General features: G+C 32.3%; 1 protein-coding gene across 2 annotated transcripts in view; it reads right to left on the bottom strand.

The window, feature by feature from the left end:
- Nucleotides 1-19,574, bottom strand: part of LOC148623629 (uncharacterized) — a 58,649-nt gene that overhangs the window by 31,390 nt on the left and 7,685 nt on the right. For both annotated transcript variants that reach the window (XM_088565582.1, XM_088565583.1), the window contains exons 2-5: nucleotides 16,434-17,033; nucleotides 14,692-14,844; nucleotides 11,529-11,727; nucleotides 8,149-8,273 (exon numbers count right to left, since the gene is read on the bottom strand). In XM_088565582.1, coding sequence (XP_088421708.1) covers nucleotides 8,149-8,273; nucleotides 11,529-11,727; nucleotides 14,692-14,844; nucleotides 16,434-16,820 — 864 coding nt within the window. In that variant the 5' untranslated portion in view covers nucleotides 16,821-17,033. The remainder of the gene's footprint in view (nucleotides 1-8,148; nucleotides 8,274-11,528; nucleotides 11,728-14,691; nucleotides 14,845-16,433; nucleotides 17,034-19,574) is intronic.

The raw sequence follows: 19,574 nt of genomic DNA on the forward strand, positions 1-19,574 counted from the left end.
TGAACAGGTCTTGGAAATCATACTTGCATTTTCAGGGAATGAATGATAATTTCGTATATTACGTGCTTATTTCGAGTTGTAAGAAAAAAAAAACACACTGTAAGCAAAAACAGTTCTTATCAGTATAACAGTAGCTAACCACATGAAAAATAATTCAACTAGTTGCCATCACTAATACATTTGCAATCTACAGCTGTTGACAGTCCTTTACAAAAACAGATTACACAGGCAAAAGTATAAATCAGATGCCATAACAGGTCATATTCAGTTAAAATATATATATTTTTAAGTATGTTAATCCATTTGTTGTACAAGAATTTTCAGGAAAGAATAACGTTTTGTAATATTTACATATAATGAATACTCTTACATAGAACCTGGTCAGCTTACCTTACACAGTAATAAATCCAAAGAAAGAACACTATTGATTTTTACATCCAGAAACTCATTTATCTTCTAAAAAGATTAATTAAAGGCATAAAACAAAATAAAAGTATGATTTAGGTAAGTCTGTAAGTAGAAGCTAGACCATAACCTTTCACTGTGCCTGATTGGTTAATTCATTTATCTGACTAAATATTGATCAGTCCTTAAACAACATGGAAACAGCTTGTATTGAACATAGAATTTCATACAATCTATCTAGCATTCACTCCTACATCTATCACAAAAATATAGTTTGTACTTCTAAGGAAATGTGTTGCAGTTAGTCATCATATAAACAAGGTTCATAAAGCCTTATATATTTCTTTGGTATTGTTAGTCTAATTGAAGAACTGTGACATACATAATCAACACACAATACATACTGGGAGTACAGGGAGTGTTAGGTTGGTGAAACTAAAACAGAATAAACACAGATCTTCAGATTAGCAACAGATATGAAGTCAAGAAAATAGAAGTCAGAAATAAGCTATCATCAGGACAGACTAAGAGGAGAAAGTAGTAATCACCAGCATAGGGTTAGAGAAAAAAGTAGTAATTACCAGAATAGGGCTAGAGGAGATAGAAGTAGTCACAGAATAGGGTTAGATGAGAAAGAAGTAAACAACAGTATAGGATGAGAGGACAAAGTAGTAATCATGAGGTTCATGATATGTTGAGAGGATGAAGAAGTAATCACCAGGATAGTGTGAGAGGATAAAGAAGTAATCACCTGGATTGTTTGAGAGGCCAATGAAGTAATCACCTGGATAGTGTGAGAGGATAAAGTAGTAATCATCAGGATAGGGTGAAAGGAGAAAGAAGAAATCACCAGGATGAGATGATAGATGAGAGGAGAACGTAGTAATAACCAACAGATTTATACTTACAACATATGAAGCCAAGAGAGAAAGAAGTCAGAAACAAAAAATCATCAGGATGGGGTGAAAGGAGAAAGTAGTAATCATGAGGATGGGATAAGAGGAGAAAGAAAGGAGTAATCACCAGGATAAGGTGACAGGACAAAAAAGTAATTACCAGTATAGGGTGAGAGGAAAAATAAGTAATCACCAGGATTGGATAAGAAGAGAAAGTAGAAATGACCAGAATAAGGTGAGAGGAGAAAGTAGTAATCACCAGGACAAGCTGAGAGGAAAAAGAAGTAATCACCAAGATAGGATGAGAGGAGAAAGTAGTAATGACCAGAATAAGGTGAGAGGAGAAAGTACTAATCACAAGAACAGGGTCAGGATGAGGAGTGATAGTAGAGTAACATAGACAGTATCACCAGGATATGCTAGGGTGTGATAGTAGAGTAACATAGACAGTATCACCAGAATATGCTGGGATGTGATAGTAGAGTAACATAGACAGTATCACCAGGATATGCTGGGGTGTGATAGGAGAGTAACATAGACAGTATCACCAGGATATGCTGAAGTGTGATAATAGTAAAACATATCGTACCACCAGAATAGTGTTAGATGTGATAGTATAAAGACAGAAAGTTCTATCAGAATAATTGAGATGCGATAGTACTGAGACAGATTTTATCACCAGAAAAATGTGAGATTTGATCTCATCACATAACAACCCCTAAATGTTAACCTTGATAAGGCTCTGAGATTAAAAAAGATTTCTCAGGGTTGTTGCGGGTGTGAGATGAAATCACAGAGATCCATACACTTCATGTTATAAAGTTATGTTTTATAAAGTGCTTACTTTTGAGCCCTAATTCAAAAGCCTTATACAAACAATTATCTTGTGGTATGGAGCCTTGTAAGATTCACCAGCTGACACCCAAGTATCTATATGAAAATTAAAGGTCTACAGAAGACAACAGGGATGTCGACAACAAAATGATTACAGTCTTATAAAAAGCAATAATTCAGCTAAAATCATGAAAAATCTCAAACCCTTGAACACTTGACAAATCAAACATTACAATATTAAATGCTGTATAGATTTTGTTATGAAAAAACATATTTTATTAAAGATAACAAGGAAGTAAGAGGTCAGATCAAATGTAATATAGTACTATGTTTCTAATTATAGAACTGTGACATTCTGTTATAGAATTACATAATAATATAGACCATGGCAATTGTAACTTAAGTCAGGTCAAACATTACTTTTATTAGCTGAATGGTCACTGTAAAAGACAGATATTGATATAACCAGATTCTTAAAACAATACTTACAACAAATATAAAACAATACTTACAACAAATATAAAACAATACTTACAACGAATATAAAATCTATAAAACAACCATAGGACCCCTGTAAATCACAACTTATGCCTACAATGTATCACTCAATGTTTGTAGAAGAGGAGGTCATGTGCCTATCTTTTGACCTATTAGAAGTTATGTAAAAAATTGAATGATTATCAAAATTTCTAGCAGCCTTCAACAACCTAAATCCAGCTGACAGCACAGAAAAAAACTTACTCATTGTTTTCTTTAGCTTTAGTTCCATGTTTTTATATAGTTCTGTAGTTTTTGTCATATTACCAATACATCTCCTTACTTACACTGATACCTGACATAACTGTAGAATTCTTAAGTTTTACTTCATTTATAAAGGTTACTGTGAAATTCTAAAGAACATCAAGTTTGACTATATTTACTGAAACCTGACATTAAGGTTTCGTTTATATTAAGTGTGACTACATTTAGTGAAACCTGACATTAAGGTTTCATTTATATTAAGTTTGACTACATTTATTAAAACCTGACATTAAGGTTTCGTTTATATTAAGTGTGACTACATTTAGTGAAACCTGACATTAAGGTTTCATTTATATTAAGTGTGACTACATTTAGTGAAACCTGACATTAAGGTTTCATTTATATTAAGTTTGACTACATTTACTGAAACCTGACATTAAACTAGTACAGCAAGTGTGACTACATTTACTGAAACCTGACATTAAGGTTTCGTTTATATTAAGTGTGACTACATTTAGTGAAACCTGACATTAAGGTTTCATTTATATTAAGTTTGACTACATTTACTGAAACCTGACATTAAACTAGTACAGCAAGTGTGACTACATTTACTGAAACCTGACATTAAGGTTTCGTTTATATTAAGTGTGACTACATTTAGTGAAACCTGACATTAAGGTTTCATTTATATTAAGTTTGACTATATTTACTGAAACCTGACATTAAACTGGTACAGCAAGTGTGACTACATTTACTGAAACCTGACATTAAGGTTTCGTTAATATTAAATGTGACTACATTTAGTGAAACCTGACATTAAGGTTTCGTTTATATTAAGTGTGACTACATTTAGTGAAACCTGACATTAAGGTTTCATTTATATTAAGTTTGACTATATTTACTGAAACCTGACATTAAACTGGTACAGCAAGTGTGACTACATTTACTGAAACCTGACATTAAGGTTTCGTTAATATTAAGTGTGACTACATTTAGTGAAACCTGACATTAAGGTTTCGTTTATATTAAGTTTGACTACATTTACTGAAACCTAACATTAAACTAGTAAAGCAAGTGTGACTACATTTACTGAAACCTGAAATTAACATAACTGTAGAATTCAAAATAGAACAACAAGTTTTACTACATGTACTGATGCCTGACATTAACTAGAACAGCTCAAACATGAGTACATTTAAAGAAACCTAACATTAAGGTTGTAATAGAATTCTAAGTCGAACAAGCAAGTCTGACAACATATACATTTAAGAATTGTGATAGAATGTTCTATTATTAAGTTGCTGTGAGTGTGGTGTAACAGAGCCACTCATTTCAATTTGTACCTAAATTCATTAATTTTTCTTTTAAGATCAGTCACTGAAGTACAAATGGTAGCATGTTAATCAATATTAATTCACATGTCAAGACTTCTAACTATAAATAATGACAAAAATGTTTTATCAAAACACAAAACTGGGAAATATGAAATATATAAGACCGGGGTATAAATCCATAAGGATTTAAAATGATGATATGTATTCTAGATAAGACAGTTTAATCAGTATTACATAACATGTTAAAGCATCGGCATGGGACAGTCACACATCAGTGACTGGCCTTAGATTAGACAATTCAGTAATGAACAGATAATATTAGAATATTACAGCTAAAGCATGATATGGTCAGTGTCAAAAAACAAAATTGTATAAATGAAGAATAAATCACACACATTATTTATCATACAGTTCAATAGAACCAGTCTGCATACATCAGCATTCAATTCAGGTTTAAAACTCCATCAATACTTTCCTTTTTTTCTTGGTATGAAACATTTGAGGCAAAAAGGTATATACAAAATTCAGGCATTTATAGTTTTTGTGGATACTAAGTGGGATAGGAAGTACTTAAGATCAGACTAAATATTTTAGATAAATGCCAAAATTAGCACTTTGCTGAAATTACTTGCTATATATTGTCTTAAAGATCCTAATTCCATAACAGTGTAGATTATAACCCCCCTATCAATCCCAGTATGACTCTTTTTGTTAAAGTAATATAGAGATCCATATGCTTTTACTAGTTATGTAGTTCTGTGAACAGCTTGCTATTGGCCCCTACCATAACTCCAAAAACGGATGTGACCATAACCAAATTAACTTCTTTTTATGGTTTTAATAGAACTCTGTTGACAAATTATAAAGAAGCACCATTAAATATTCAAGTTATTGCACAAAAACCATGTGTTAGAATGACAACAATGACACAACAACATCCACATACCATTCTACCACTGCAACTTTTTTGCAGTTGTATTAAAATCACATGGATTGGGTAGTTGATACAACAGAAAAACAGAGAAGCAAAATATACACTGATATAACGGAAGTATGAAAAGCAATTTGTTTTACATTTCAACAGTGGATGGAAGAATGACTTCAGACAAGATCAATCAATGATGATTGGGGTTTTTTACGGTCTTGACTATCTTTATGGATTGTGCACAACTGCCCCTTACGGGCATTCTGTTAGTAGTTGTAGGTAGGCCCAGCCTTCCATATACCTGACTGAGAACTCAGAGTATGTCCTACTAGCAGGTGGGCTGCTCTGTTGACGCTCTGGTCCACTCCCAGACCCTATGTGTTTCCCCACTCTATTTGCGAGTACATCAACGTGTAGGGTGAAGTTCAGCCAATTCACTCATATATCTATATATATGACCAGTAAATTTACTGATAATGCATGAAATATTAATTACAAAGTAAAATTATAAATTTCTAGAAGCATACGCAAAATTTATGGTGCACAAAACATACCATTATATACTTCAAAACAAATAAAATGTAAGTAGACAAACCAACCTTTTTGTATCAATATTCCAGATATTTACAAAGAAATGAAGCATATCTGATCACAAATTTCCCTCCCACCTGGCTGGTCTCTAGGTACCTTAATATTACCTAATGATATTTTATCTGTCATAGATCAATCACACTGACAATTCAAACTATAAACTGAAGACATGGTGTATTACATCACAACATGTACTTCACCTGTATCCAATACACAAAACTCAAGCTTCCTGAACAAGAATTGCCTTGGGCTCATTTCTGTCTAACCATAGACAGGGCAAAAGTCTACTCATTTTAACATGTCAATGTCTGTACATATGCATTAAACATGTATTGCTTCAGAAATACCAGTATGACTCAATCAAAGTTTTGTAATTTGCTATCTTTTAATCAAATCAGATTGTTTAAGTTTCTAAGTGAAGAAGTTTCTACAGTTGATAAGCAGAATGTGAAGTATCATTTTAACAACTTTACTGAATACATTTTCTACAATATTACAATGTAAAAATGTGATGTAAAGGGTATAACTAAACATTATCTCTTCTTGTACAAATGTGTGTCGACACCATACCTGTTAACCTAGTCAAACCTAATTGTGGGAGATCTCCTGCAATCCATCATAAAATTCCCACAGATTTTGCGTGACGACATTATCGATATATTTTGTTATGTTATAAATCAAATAAAACAGAGGATTTAAAATATTTTTTTTCAAAACCATAAATACATGATATTTATAAATGAATCAAACAAATGAATTATACATATATTCACAGAAGTGATGCTTGGTATGGCATAAAATAGATTTTGCCCTTTTCGAATGTTCATCACTGGCATGTCAATGGATCTGGTTTTGATGGACCTGCTTCCATCTTTAAAAATATGAACAAGAGTAGCAAAGAACTTTTTGGCACCCCTACCATTGCCTTCATCACATAAAATACTGAATGGTTTCTTTTTACAGTTTGTTTATAGCCCCAAGACTTGATACGATAACCTGCTTTAAGATTTGGGTGTATTTAGTCCTTTTACATTAAAATTTCACTGCATTTTATTGTCAGGGAATGTTACATTACTACTTAATTATGCATTTTTTTTGTTGGGGGGGGGGAGATTTTTTTTTCATGTAAATGGCAAAATAATAATTTACCATGAACCATAAAAAAACAATACATAAAACCTCCTGACTTTGAAAAGTTTTTTTCACAATTTGCTTAACATGAATTTATACATAATGTACTCAAGGGGAGATAATTCAAGCTTCCTCTTTAGAATTAAGTATACAGAATTATCCCTCTTTTTAGTTAAGGTCATTTTTGGGTCAAAAGCTCGTTCTTCTATGTTGAGCATTGAAATCTATTGATAAAAAGTTGTTAAAGTAAGACTGAGAATACATCCCTTTAAAACACAGTTGTAATTTAATACAAATGTGTCATAATATCAGGTACATGTGTTAGCAATTTACCTCCATGCTGTTGGTTGGCACGAAAGGTAACTAAAGGCTCTTCAGAACCTGAACCATTCACCACAAAAAACATGTGGCAAGATGTGATTTGAAACAAACACATATGTCAAACCCTGATCAGTTGTGACAATTATGAACACAACATCCAAACTTGATACATCCCTCAATTTGGATTGTGATGATTAAGGAGTACACATCACCAATGGTAATAATCAGCGCAATGTTTTATTTCGTGACATTCTGATATCAAACTCAAAGCATCTTAGTGATCAAAAGCTACTATAAGTTCATTGAAATAATTCCCATGAAACATGTGGTTATAATTTCTTGAAACTTATATATTTTGCTTCTTAAGGAGAGTAAAACACTGAACAAAATTTCAAGAAATTTAAACAAACCAAATAAATTTTAGAGAAAATATTAGGTATTTACAAGATTCTGACCAGAATTAAAGTAACAAAAAATATTTTTAAATATGCAGTCAGACATAAGACATAATCAAAACACTTACTTCTGATCAATTTTGGCCCTATATTCCTAAAAGGTTTAAAACCAGATTAAATCAATGATATATTGGTAATGTGTAACCAGTTTTCAATGGCAACTTTCAGCAGCAGAAGCAGCTATCTATTGAGCCATCTGAGCCACACAAAAAACAAATGTGGAAGGCACTGAGGTCAACAGTCTTCAATTTTTATAACAATATCACATAAGGATTCAGTAAGATGATCCTTGAAAACTAGCAGACATCTTACAAAACCTTAAGTAGATTGTTTGAAGAAGCTTGTCCATACATCATTCGTATTAATTTTGCTAAAGCTTTGTTAAGTATTAGTGAAGATATTTTCCACAACATGTTTGCCTATAGGTTTTCCATGGCAACTTAAAGTGGCTGCAGTAATCCACTATACCATCTGATGACAGGCTTGTCAGAGAATCGGGAGGTTAAATTGCTTACCTGATGCCTTTGTAGTTTAATCAGCACCTCATTGTCATGATCACTGGATTGGATTGATAATGAAAACAGACTCTGTTCAACTTCATCAAGCCACTGTCTCAATAATTTTAAATCTTTCTGCATGTCTGAAAAACATATATACCTTACTTTACAAATTTGAAGCTTAAGACTGGCAGTAATAAAAAGAACAAGTCTGTTTCTTTAACTTAGGACAACAAAAGTTTATTTTCTATCACAAGAAGAACCTTTTTTAAAATTTGACAGGGGACTTCATCGAAGAACTTTTTGTCATTTTTAAGGAGTTCATCAAAGATGGACTTTTTATTTAAATGGGACTATCTAAAAAATGAACCTTTTTTTTCTTACTAATAGTAGTGGACATAATCTAAAATGATCTTTGTTATTTTGTTGTAGCACTTTACATCACAATATACACTTCCTAAGTGGGCTATATCTAAGGTATACACTTCACTATTTTACTTCAAAAAACAACATAGAAGAAACTAAGCAGCAAAGATATGCATGTTTCTTATCAGGACATGAGAAAAACTTTGGTCAGGCCACCCGTAAGGATTTTTAGTTTGCTGTTTATTATCTGATTCACTGAAAACATTACCAACTCAAATTTTCCCTCCATTTTCAAACAAAAACTGCTCTAAAAATGTATGGAACCGTGATTCTCAACCCCAAATGGGAAGAATTGTGATTGATTTTACATACAAAGGGGACATAACTTATTGTAGTTTTAAACTGGTCTGGAGCTGGCATGTCAATTAACAGCTTGTAGTCCTTAGTTTGTACATTTATGTTACATTTGTATTTATATTCAGTTGTAACAAAGGAAACTGATTTTTAGGCATGTTTAACAGTGTAATATTTTTGCACAGTGGCATGATCTTAAAGGGGGGATGGTTGTGATCAAGCCAAAATACTTAAACCCTGCAACATTTTTTGTGCCTGTCCCAAGTCAGGAATTACTGGCCTCTGTATATTTTGTTTCATTTTCACCTTTAGTTAATTTCCTATGTTCCTTGAGTATATAGGATAAACTCTTTCACCATATCTGTGTATACTGATGTTTTTGGGCCAGCTGCAGTCTGCTATGAGAGTTTCTTGTCATTCATTGAAGACCGATGGGTGGCCTAAGGCTGACAATTTCATCCTAGTGATTTCGTTGTCAAATATACCATACCTATTCTTGTTATCTTTTTTGGCATATTTCTTTTAAATGAGGTTCATTTGGACCTTATCTTTTAAGAAAAGAATCATCTTCCAGCCTAAACACACCCCAAAGTGGTGAGTTGGTACACAGCAAACCATCATTTTTGAAGGACTGACCTCGGTGCATTTATTTTGTAGAACACAATATACAAGGATTACAACCTTCTGTCACACATGACTAAATTTAAAATATGTCTTACATGATACCCTCCAGGGAGATTTATGCATAAAGCTATTCCTTTAAATTTTTAACACAAAATATTTGTACAGCTCTAAATATGAATGGAAATATACATAGAATTTCTTTTTTTTTGTTTGGGAAAAGAACAAATGACTACATAGAAACACAGGTAAAAGATTGTATCATGTCTACAAAAATAAAAGAACATTATCACATGTCCATTGTCAAATCCAGTAAAGGCATGCATAGCATAAAAATAATCTATGCTGTTTTTTTTTTTAACGCTTCACACCATTTCATAATTGTAACATTTGGTACAGTTTATCTCAATCCATTGGAAATTTAGAGCGCTTAAAAGCAAATTTTGAAATGTAAGTTACAAATAAAGATAACTCTCACAATATAACAGTTATAGTTGATTTTCAATAAAAAGGCTTCAAAGGGCATACCTTCAAATGCAAGCAGAGATGACAGTTGGGAAAAGTATGAACACACCATTCAAGTTTGATTGCTCTAAATTCTGATTACAATTAAATATTTGACTAGAATTGAAAGTTACTTTTTTACTCCCAAACAACTCTAGTAACAACTTCCAAAATCAATCCCAGCCTTTCTTTCTTGGCAACAACATCTAGTGCTACAATTTTGAAGAGATCCATTAACGTTTAGTAATGTTACCATTCATGTATCATGAAAATATTTGTTTTTGGCCCCTTTTGGTAATAAAATTTCAAAAGAATTCAAGTACATGGCACCTTGTGGCCCATTACCTTCTAATAATTACTGTCCACACTTCAGAAAATGCTTGTTCCTTGCCCCTAATTTCTAAATTCCATCAACTGATGTTAAAGTTTTCACAATAAAACCAAGTGTGTACAGAAAAATAACACAGATCACACAGATGGAGACAACAGCACCAAATCATAATTTGACTGTTCTTGGCTGCCTCCTAAAAAGTGATATCAGTGTTTTATAAATGTATTAAGAATATTTTAAGAAGTATAGGTTTCATATGAGTGCAAACTGAATATTGCAAAATACCAACTCAAGTTTTTTTTTTAATTTCACCAAAACAACAAAGCCTTGTTGAATGTTGAATTAAATAAAGCAAGTTGATATTTTATGACATAAAAGCACCGTATTTGAATTTGACTGCTTGACATAAGGCATCCATCAAGGCAGAAATTCTAGCATTAATGTAGTAAACCTTATTTGAGAATTGTCACCAAAGATAAAAAAATTATAAAAAATAATTTTGTGTCATGCTTATGAATATGGTTCAAATTAATGTGAAAGAGTAATCAAGGGAACCAAGGTTATAGCAGTAATCAAATGAATGTAATCCAGGGACAAAGACCAGACATGGAAAACAGACATACACAACAAAGAACACAAAGTAACTAAAATCGTACATACAAAGTAACAAAAGCAAATGAGCAACTCGGACTCCACTAAAAACTGGGAGCATGGACCAGGTGACCGGTAGGGTAAGCATCCTCTGCTTTTCCAGAAACACCAGCCGAGTTGCTCATAAAAAGTCAAGTCTGGGGTATACAAACGAGGAAAGGAAAACTATGACCCGTTGAATAAATAAATCTTATCAGAATTTACATAAGTTTGAAATTATTGTTTCACTTATTCTTAATACATTTGGATCTAAAAGATTCATATTTTATTAGACATTCAATTATTTACATGCACATTTTCTTTAACTTAAGATCAAATCAATTCTAGCTAGCTACTGAATTGACTGAGAAAAAAAAAACAAAATTTATATCAAGGAAGACAAATCAATTTAATGTAAATTTAATTTTAACATAGTCATCAAATTACTTCTTCCATCAGCACTCACTGATTATTAGAGAAATAGTTAGCAGTTTCCATCAGACAAGTACATTTAACAGCCCACCATATTGATTTAGTCATGCTGAAGCAATACAAATCTAATTGTTATTATACAATCTTAGTAATATATTACCTGATATCATGCAATCAGTATTTCTACTGATATCTTTACATGAAACAGCTTCCTCAAGGACCTTCCATTGTTTATGAAGATTCTGGAGGCATGGAGTTACCTCCTCTTTGAAGGCTGGGTGTCTTAATATCAGCTGTTGCGCATAGTCATTGATGAGACGTAATCTTGGAGATTGGTTGAGGAGTTCCTCATGATCTTTCTGTAAAAAAATATTCAGTAAATACATTTATAACAATGGACAGACAAGAACTAAATTCAGAAAAAAAATAGTCCCAATCAGGTTAATAAGGCCTTCTATGGAAAATAACACTTCAGCATAAACAAGTATCTATCAGCAAATTTCAACCTACCAAACCTTTGAATGCCTCCATTTAACACCACTTCATACACTGAAAATATCATTCTATCTTATATAGTTTTCAAGATCAAAACATTCACAACAAAACATAAATTGCTTAGAAAGGCAGCTTCATACAAACAACGAGATCAAACCCTGAACAGTTAGATTACATCATTCAGCCCATTATTTTGGCCCCATATTCCTAAACAGTTTTAGTCAAAACCCAAAATATCAAACCCAGCCCTCCTTGGTGCTATGCAACCTTATGGTACAATTTTAAAGATACTAAAGTAATTGTCAGAACATCAGGAATATGCTTGTTTCAGGTCCCTTCCTGGCCACTAGTTACTAAATAGTTCCAGTCAAAACAAAAAAAAATAAATTTTAGCCTTTATTTTGTAGTACAACTTCATAGAGATTTATATTCTTATACTTAAGTTATTGTTCATACAATTGTTCAGACAACAAATGTATATGTGAGGAACACACTACTGTAGTATACATTAACAACAGTGTATAAACATACTTCACCAGGACTAACCATTATCCCACTACTTTCATATCTTATACAATGAATTAAGACTTAGATAATTACAATCATAAAAGATAACAGTGACATTAATAACTTGTTTGATTAATAATCCTTCATAAAATAACTGCTAGGCATCTGCTGATGTATTTCTGGGCTATAGACTTGAATATCTCTCATTTATTTCCATATTATGTCTAAGATCAGACTTTAAGTTACAAGTAATAATTAAAGTTAAAACTGAATTTCCAGTTAAAGTTGGTGACAGAGTTCAAATTCGAGTCTGAGTTGGATTTAGAGTAAAAGTTGACTTCAACACTTGCTGATTTTCCAATATCTGCCCTTCTGAGTAATCTTTATAGCTGTTATTACTAACAATTTTTGTATCTAAAAAATTCAAAAATCAGATCTAGTTATTTTATTACTTAATAGGAAATCTTTACAGAGTGTAAATTGGCCTTTTAACACAATCTATTTTAATAATGATAATAATTTAATTCAACCTTAACATAATGTAAATTGATTTGTCTTTAATCTAAGTATTGTTGTACAATGATATCAAATGAAACATACTTGTTCAACATAGATAACATGGAAAGATACTCATGCCTATTTTTACAACCTATTCTTACTAATTAAAGCATGTAATGATAGCCTTATTTCCTATTACATTCTTCAATTCAATCAAAATGATTATCATGTATGGTAGTAAGGCATAAGTGAGATTTATGAGCTGTCAGCTGACTGTAGCACACTTTTGGTCAGAAATAAAAAAAAAAATGTATGAACACAAAGTCTTAAAACTAAGTTACTGTATTAATAGTACAGAACTACATGTAATGTACACTTTTGTTCTTGTTGCCACACCCTTTTCAAAAGTTCCAATGCTTGGACAAAATGTTGATTTCTGTGTTAAGTTTGACAAAAAAGAAATTTCTCAATAAATGTCAAAACAATAGTTAGTTGCATGGTGAAGCTTGATATGACTGCAGAGGTCAACCAAAGAACAATTACTTTGGATTGTTGTTCAATGTCAACACAGCATCATTTGGCAAATAAGATAAATAATGCATATGAACTCCAAAATCTGCAATAAGAAATAAATAAAATGTTCACTTCTGACCCCATTTTATCTTCTAATTAATTTAATAATTTGTGAAAAGGCCCTTTTGTCCAGGTGACCTAAACAATAAAAAAAATTTCAAATACAGACGATTTACATTGTAAGGTTTATAGGAATATATTGGTTTGTACTTGGTACAAATTGTTCATATGTTAATTATGAGTTGATACAATAATAGTTTTATAATCTTTGTTGGTATCAACTGGTACTACAATGATTTTGTCATTCTCAGGTGGAACTACAATGTATAAAGACCTTAGTTAGTGAAGGATTTATGATTAGAATTACTGTGAGAATTACATGTGTACATGTACATATAAACTGCAAATCAAAATTGGCAATTTACAAATAAATATAGGACATACAATTCAAGTGAGACATGATATAGCACTTTCCTCTGTTCAGTATTTGTGTGTGATGGAAAAGAAAAATATTTAGAACAAGCTTGTGAGTAGAATGGTTCTAAGGAGCCTGAATCACTCACCAAAGTCCTATTTGTTTACATTTACCATTAAATGTTGCCCTTACAAGACTTTAACATGTTAATTCATTAACTTAAATCATCTTCTTTTGCAAGTATAAGACAATAATAATCTTTCTCCATTCCATCAACATATAATGTTATACCTTTCTCATCAATATCTGTTTAATGGTTTAGGAGCAGTTGTGCTTACAAAGTTTTTGACATGTAAATCCTTAAGTTGGATTATCTTCCTTTGCAGGAACAAGATAACAACAAAATCATTAATGCACATTAAGTATTTTACATATGATACTTAGCCTACTTTTGATTTTCAATCAAAATCCACTGTTTAGAATTGTTTCACTTATCCTGTAACACCCTTGGATTATCTTCCCTTACAGCTATCAGGCTTTACACATATCTACATATGATACCTAACATTCCTAGAACATTCCATTCAAAACCAGTTAAGAAGTTGTTACACATACCAGGTTTTAATATGTCAAACCATGAAGACATTTGCAGGTAATGAACAATTATCATATTCCTTCAAGCACACCAATATTTCTAAAGAATTTCATAACAATCTATAGAGTGGTTTAGGAAAAATTGAGATTGATCCTGAAGATGTGTGAGAAGTACTATTGGGCTACAGACAAGGGATGCCAAGTAAAGACATACAGATCAGCTAGCAAGTATTAAACAAACCTGAACAAGGTACTTCCCAGACAGCATCAGACTACCAGAGGACTTTTGGGTAGTTTGTAGGACCTGAGCTAACCATGTTGTTAACTCATGATACTGTTTACGAAATTCTGTTAACGAAACTTTATTCTCACCAGACGTCTCTTCATCTGAATCCTACAAGAAATCCATCATTACCTTAATAGGAAGTAATGTTTTACAGTTGATTATGGTATCAATAAAAAATTTATTACAAATAAAATGGGTCTCATACTGAGAGAAAAAACTATATTCATTAAAAAAATTTCAGAATATTAAAATAAACACGAGAAATTCAAACACAACATGAAACTACACATCATCAATAATTAACAAATCCTTTCTCAGTCTGAATGTTTTTAATGGTATTTTCTGCAAGGATCACGTCTTACATACACTGTATAATACTTTGCCAGTAAACCTGCTTTATTACTGTAGAACTTTTGCCAAAATATATGATAGTAAAACCCATTATTATAGAACATTATTGTGATTTAGATGGAGTGGTGAAGGTTTAAACAGCTTTTAAAGGCTTGATTCTGATAATGACATGGATATGCAACTAACAGAAATTATTACATGTATTTCAATGGGAAATGCCTAGAATTTCTAGTGTATGATTTTTAAGTCTGAACTGATGTGTAATTTTTCCCCTTTTAAAGTGTACAATTTTACTGTTCAAAGGATTCTTTAACAAACAACAAGAGATAAAGTACAATTAATTTTTTTTACAATACAATGTACATGTAATTATGCAAACAGGAGAAAATTTAAAATGCCTAAGATAGGGAAGGGATTTGTGTAATGTATTTAACAGATACAAGAGAGTCCCTCACTCTATTTTTAAAGTAATTTCAAAAAGCTCTGTATTACATATCAATTCACATACATAATAATCTTTTAAAAAATAGAAAAAATGGTCAATCCTCAAAAACTTTAGAACAGAGATGTTAGGTTGGCAAAATTATGATATTTATATATGTATTCTTTTGTGTCCATGCATCTGAATTTTTATCATCTGCATTTAAGAGTAATCAAAGGAACCAAGGTTCAAGCGGTAATCAAAAGAATGTAATCCAGGGACAAAGACCAGACATGGAAAACAGACATACACAACAAAAACTATAAAGTAACTAAACTAATACATACAAAGTAACAAAAGCAAATGAGGAACTCAGACTACAGCAAAAGCTGGGAGCATGGACCAGGTGCGCCGGTAGGGTGCTTTTCTAGAAACACCCGCAGAGTTGCTCATAAAAAGTCAAGTCCGGGGTAGTCGAAAGAGGAAAGGAAAACTATGACATCTTGAACATATCAGTTTTCATGGCGCAGATGGATACACCGTAAAGATCCACGAGTTCATGATGACAACCATAAAACTTCTGTAGTGATTACTTCAATCTTGTAGCAGCATAACCCTGTTCCAGAAGCCCACTTGTTAGAAGCAAGGCATTTGAAAATTTGCTAAATAAAGGCTCTGATCTAAGTAAAAGGTCTGATGATTTTCTCTATTTTTATAACATATCTTTTCAGTGAACACATAGTATTTCTAAACAATATACAAGTCAGAATCTTAGGTCATGACACAGTAAAAAATAGTAGAAGGGTCATCTGTATAAATCCATTATATAGTGACATTCTTTAAAATAATTGACTGTGACATGTATTGTGTTTAACAACTGTATCTTGTTCATTTCAATCAAGTTCCATCACAAACAACTACCTACCTTACAGGCATCCAGAATATCTTTGTCAAATAGGTATTGAAAGTTGTCTGTCTGAAGCTCATATTTACTGTATCGTCTTCGGAACTGATCTTTCAGGGTACCTGCTGGAGAGTTTCCTGGGGTGAAACTTTCATCCATAGATTCCGAAAAGCAAGGGGAGTGAGCCCTACTGCTCACCTGACTACTGACTTGGCTACTTGTTACTGAGATATCATCCATCATCACCTTCCTTCTTTTAGGTTCAGAAGGAAAGTCTAACACTGTTCTTAATTCTGAGTTCGAAATATTCCTATCCTGCATACTTCCACTACGACTTCCATCAATGGGTGATAAACTCAGTTGTGAGATAGAGGACATTTTGTCACTTTTCCTAGGCGTTGAAGACATACTTGTTCCTGTTAATATCACATTAAATTCCAAAGTTTAGAACAAGCTACAGGTGATTCTGAAGACTTACATTCCTTTATCCAAACCATGATCTTCAATGACTCACACTCACTAAAATTTTCAATATCCCTCCTCTAGTAGAAATAATAGGAACTGAAAATCCAATTTCTAGGTCAATGATTCAAATGACTGCTCAGCATCACTGGGTAGATACTATAAAAACAGAGAAAATCAATCACTAACAATTGGAAATTCATCAAACATAATGGCTAACAAATATTGATACACATCAATGAAAACCAATGTGATTAAAATCCATACAAATTCTCATGAAAAATGGCTGCTGTAAGTGTAAATACCACACTCACATCTCTTAATTGTTCTATTTATAGAAAAAGTGATGAACAACCATGTGGTTCATGCTGAGGTAAATTCCATTGGCATACTTTGGAAATAACATTCTAATCAAGACTTACCTTGATTTTATCATTTATGAATTTTACCATATTATTTCTCTTATACTACATTACAAATGTATTAGAGCTTAATAAATACTATGCAATCATGTAAGTTAGAACAGTAACTTATATAGCCTAATTATAGGATGTATTGTTACCTGACAAGTAATAACATTCATACATTTTTATGATGTGTATTATATCTTTATGTCAATTCTGTCAGTAAATCATGAACTAGTATTAATATGTTACCATCTTAACTTGCAGAGTTAGAACTAGTCTGGTACTGCCAACATTTTATAAGAGAAATGTTGCTTGGCTCAAACAGTGTTCTAGGATTTTTCATAAATTGAGGTTTCCTCAGGAAAAATCCATATAAAATCAACTTTCCCACAGTCAATGACTGCTTTCCTAACAAAACAAATCCTTACAGTATATTAAGTTTTCAACTTGCCACGGGAAAGTGTAACTAAATACCTAACTTTCCCTGACCCAAATTTCACTTGCCCTGGGCAACGGGAAATAGGAATCCTAGAACACTGCTCAAGCCTACCCATAGTATTAAGTACATGTACTATCAATATTTTTCCTTTTTGAGATTTATAAGATGTGGACAAGTTAACAGCCTAAAATTATGACAAATTGGCAAATTATCAAATATAAGTTGATAAGTTAGCAAAAAATAATAAGAAGTTTGTAACATCTACATATTGACTAAGATTCCAGCCTCCTGGCCAGCCTATGGGTCAGCCTCTGGCTAGCTTCTGGGCTAGCTTCCTGCAGAGAGCATTAACCCTTAACTGTTTGGTATCCTTTGCTATTTGCAAAAATTTTTACATCTTCAACAGATATCTAATGAAGTTCTTTAATTCTAAGTAAGAACCCAAGGGGTGGTTATTAGGTTTTGGGGTGACTCAAGACAGTGCATTTTAGACAGTAAATCAGGGAGGGGGGTTTGGAATTAGGTTTAGGGGGCGTTTTCAGACAATAAACTACTTAAGGGGGAATTATTTGATTTTGAAGATAATCAAATAATTTATCTATGGTTTTGCATTTTTATTTTATTTTTAGATCTTATCACAACCCCCATATAAATATCAAATGACTGTTGCCTCAGTTACAACAATCCTGCTTAGAGACAGCATATCTTCAATTAAGGAGAATGTAAAACAGTCAAAATGTCAACAACTCAAATCACTTCAACCAGTGTATTAAAATATAATACACATACATGTACATGTATTAGGTTACAGACCACCAATTCAACCAATGAACATTTGGAACGTACGCAAAAATAGTCCTACGCAGAAATTACCCCTGTTCCTCATAGTGCTGTGAAAGAAGTTCTCATCTTATTTAAAAAATTTAAACAGCTTCTGAAAGGAAAAACATTTCTGTACATTTTATAGGTGCATTTTGCTTCTTGTGATGTGAAGCCTAATCTCCATAATGATTTTTAAATATACCCCTGTCTCGTGAAAACACTGGGATTTCCCATGCTATTTACAGACCCTTCACTTCCGGTGACCAGTACTACACTGCAAGTCTGCTAACCCCACATGCCATTCTGAGGATTGTGAGCTGACATATGTAGAATCATGCTGATATATAGTCCTCTGCAGGTTAAAGTTAAGGTAAAGTCCAGAGAAGCCATTGAATATTGTGAAATTAGCATAGAAGCCTATGGAAAGTGGAATTAGTGGTTTTTAGCCTTAAGCTGAAGCCATGGCAAAATGAAAAGTTTCTTGAAATAGCTTTAAACTACTTGAAGATCTTGTTAACTTTGCCATGAGAGAAATACACTACAAAAATCCTTCAAAATATGCATTTTTTTAAGTTATAGGTCCAAATTATGGAAAATTGGTCTTTTTGGCTGATTTTTATGTCCTATCTTGTAAAAAGTGTAGAAAATTTAGTAAAAATATCAAATATTAAACTTTGAGGGCTATATTTACCTAAATATGGTGGTAATAAGCACTTGAAATCAAGTTTTGTGTAGATTTGAGCAAAAATTAGGTTAGAAATGAGGAAAAACTCACTTTCATTACTGCGGTTAAGGCCATATCAGCATTCCCCTATGGCAACATGGGAAATCCATTATTGAGTACTTTTTTTGCTTTAGGTGCCCTTTACTGGTCATGTTTTAATGTGAAAACACTGTATTTACAAATTTAAAGCCAAATATATCACATTTTGTGAAAATTTAAAGATTTAGGATTTTTGACATGTGATCAAGAAAAAGGGAGAGGCATGTCAGAAATAATTTTTTAAAAATAGACCAATTTCTCAGAAAATG

Source organism: Perna viridis, chromosome 2 (assembly GCF_037379345.1).
Source record: "Perna viridis isolate PV_CMFRI_1.1 ecotype Kerala chromosome 2, ASM3737934v1, whole genome shotgun sequence".
In the NCBI taxonomy this organism is placed as follows: Eukaryota; Metazoa; Mollusca; class Bivalvia; order Mytilida; family Mytilidae; genus Perna; species Perna viridis.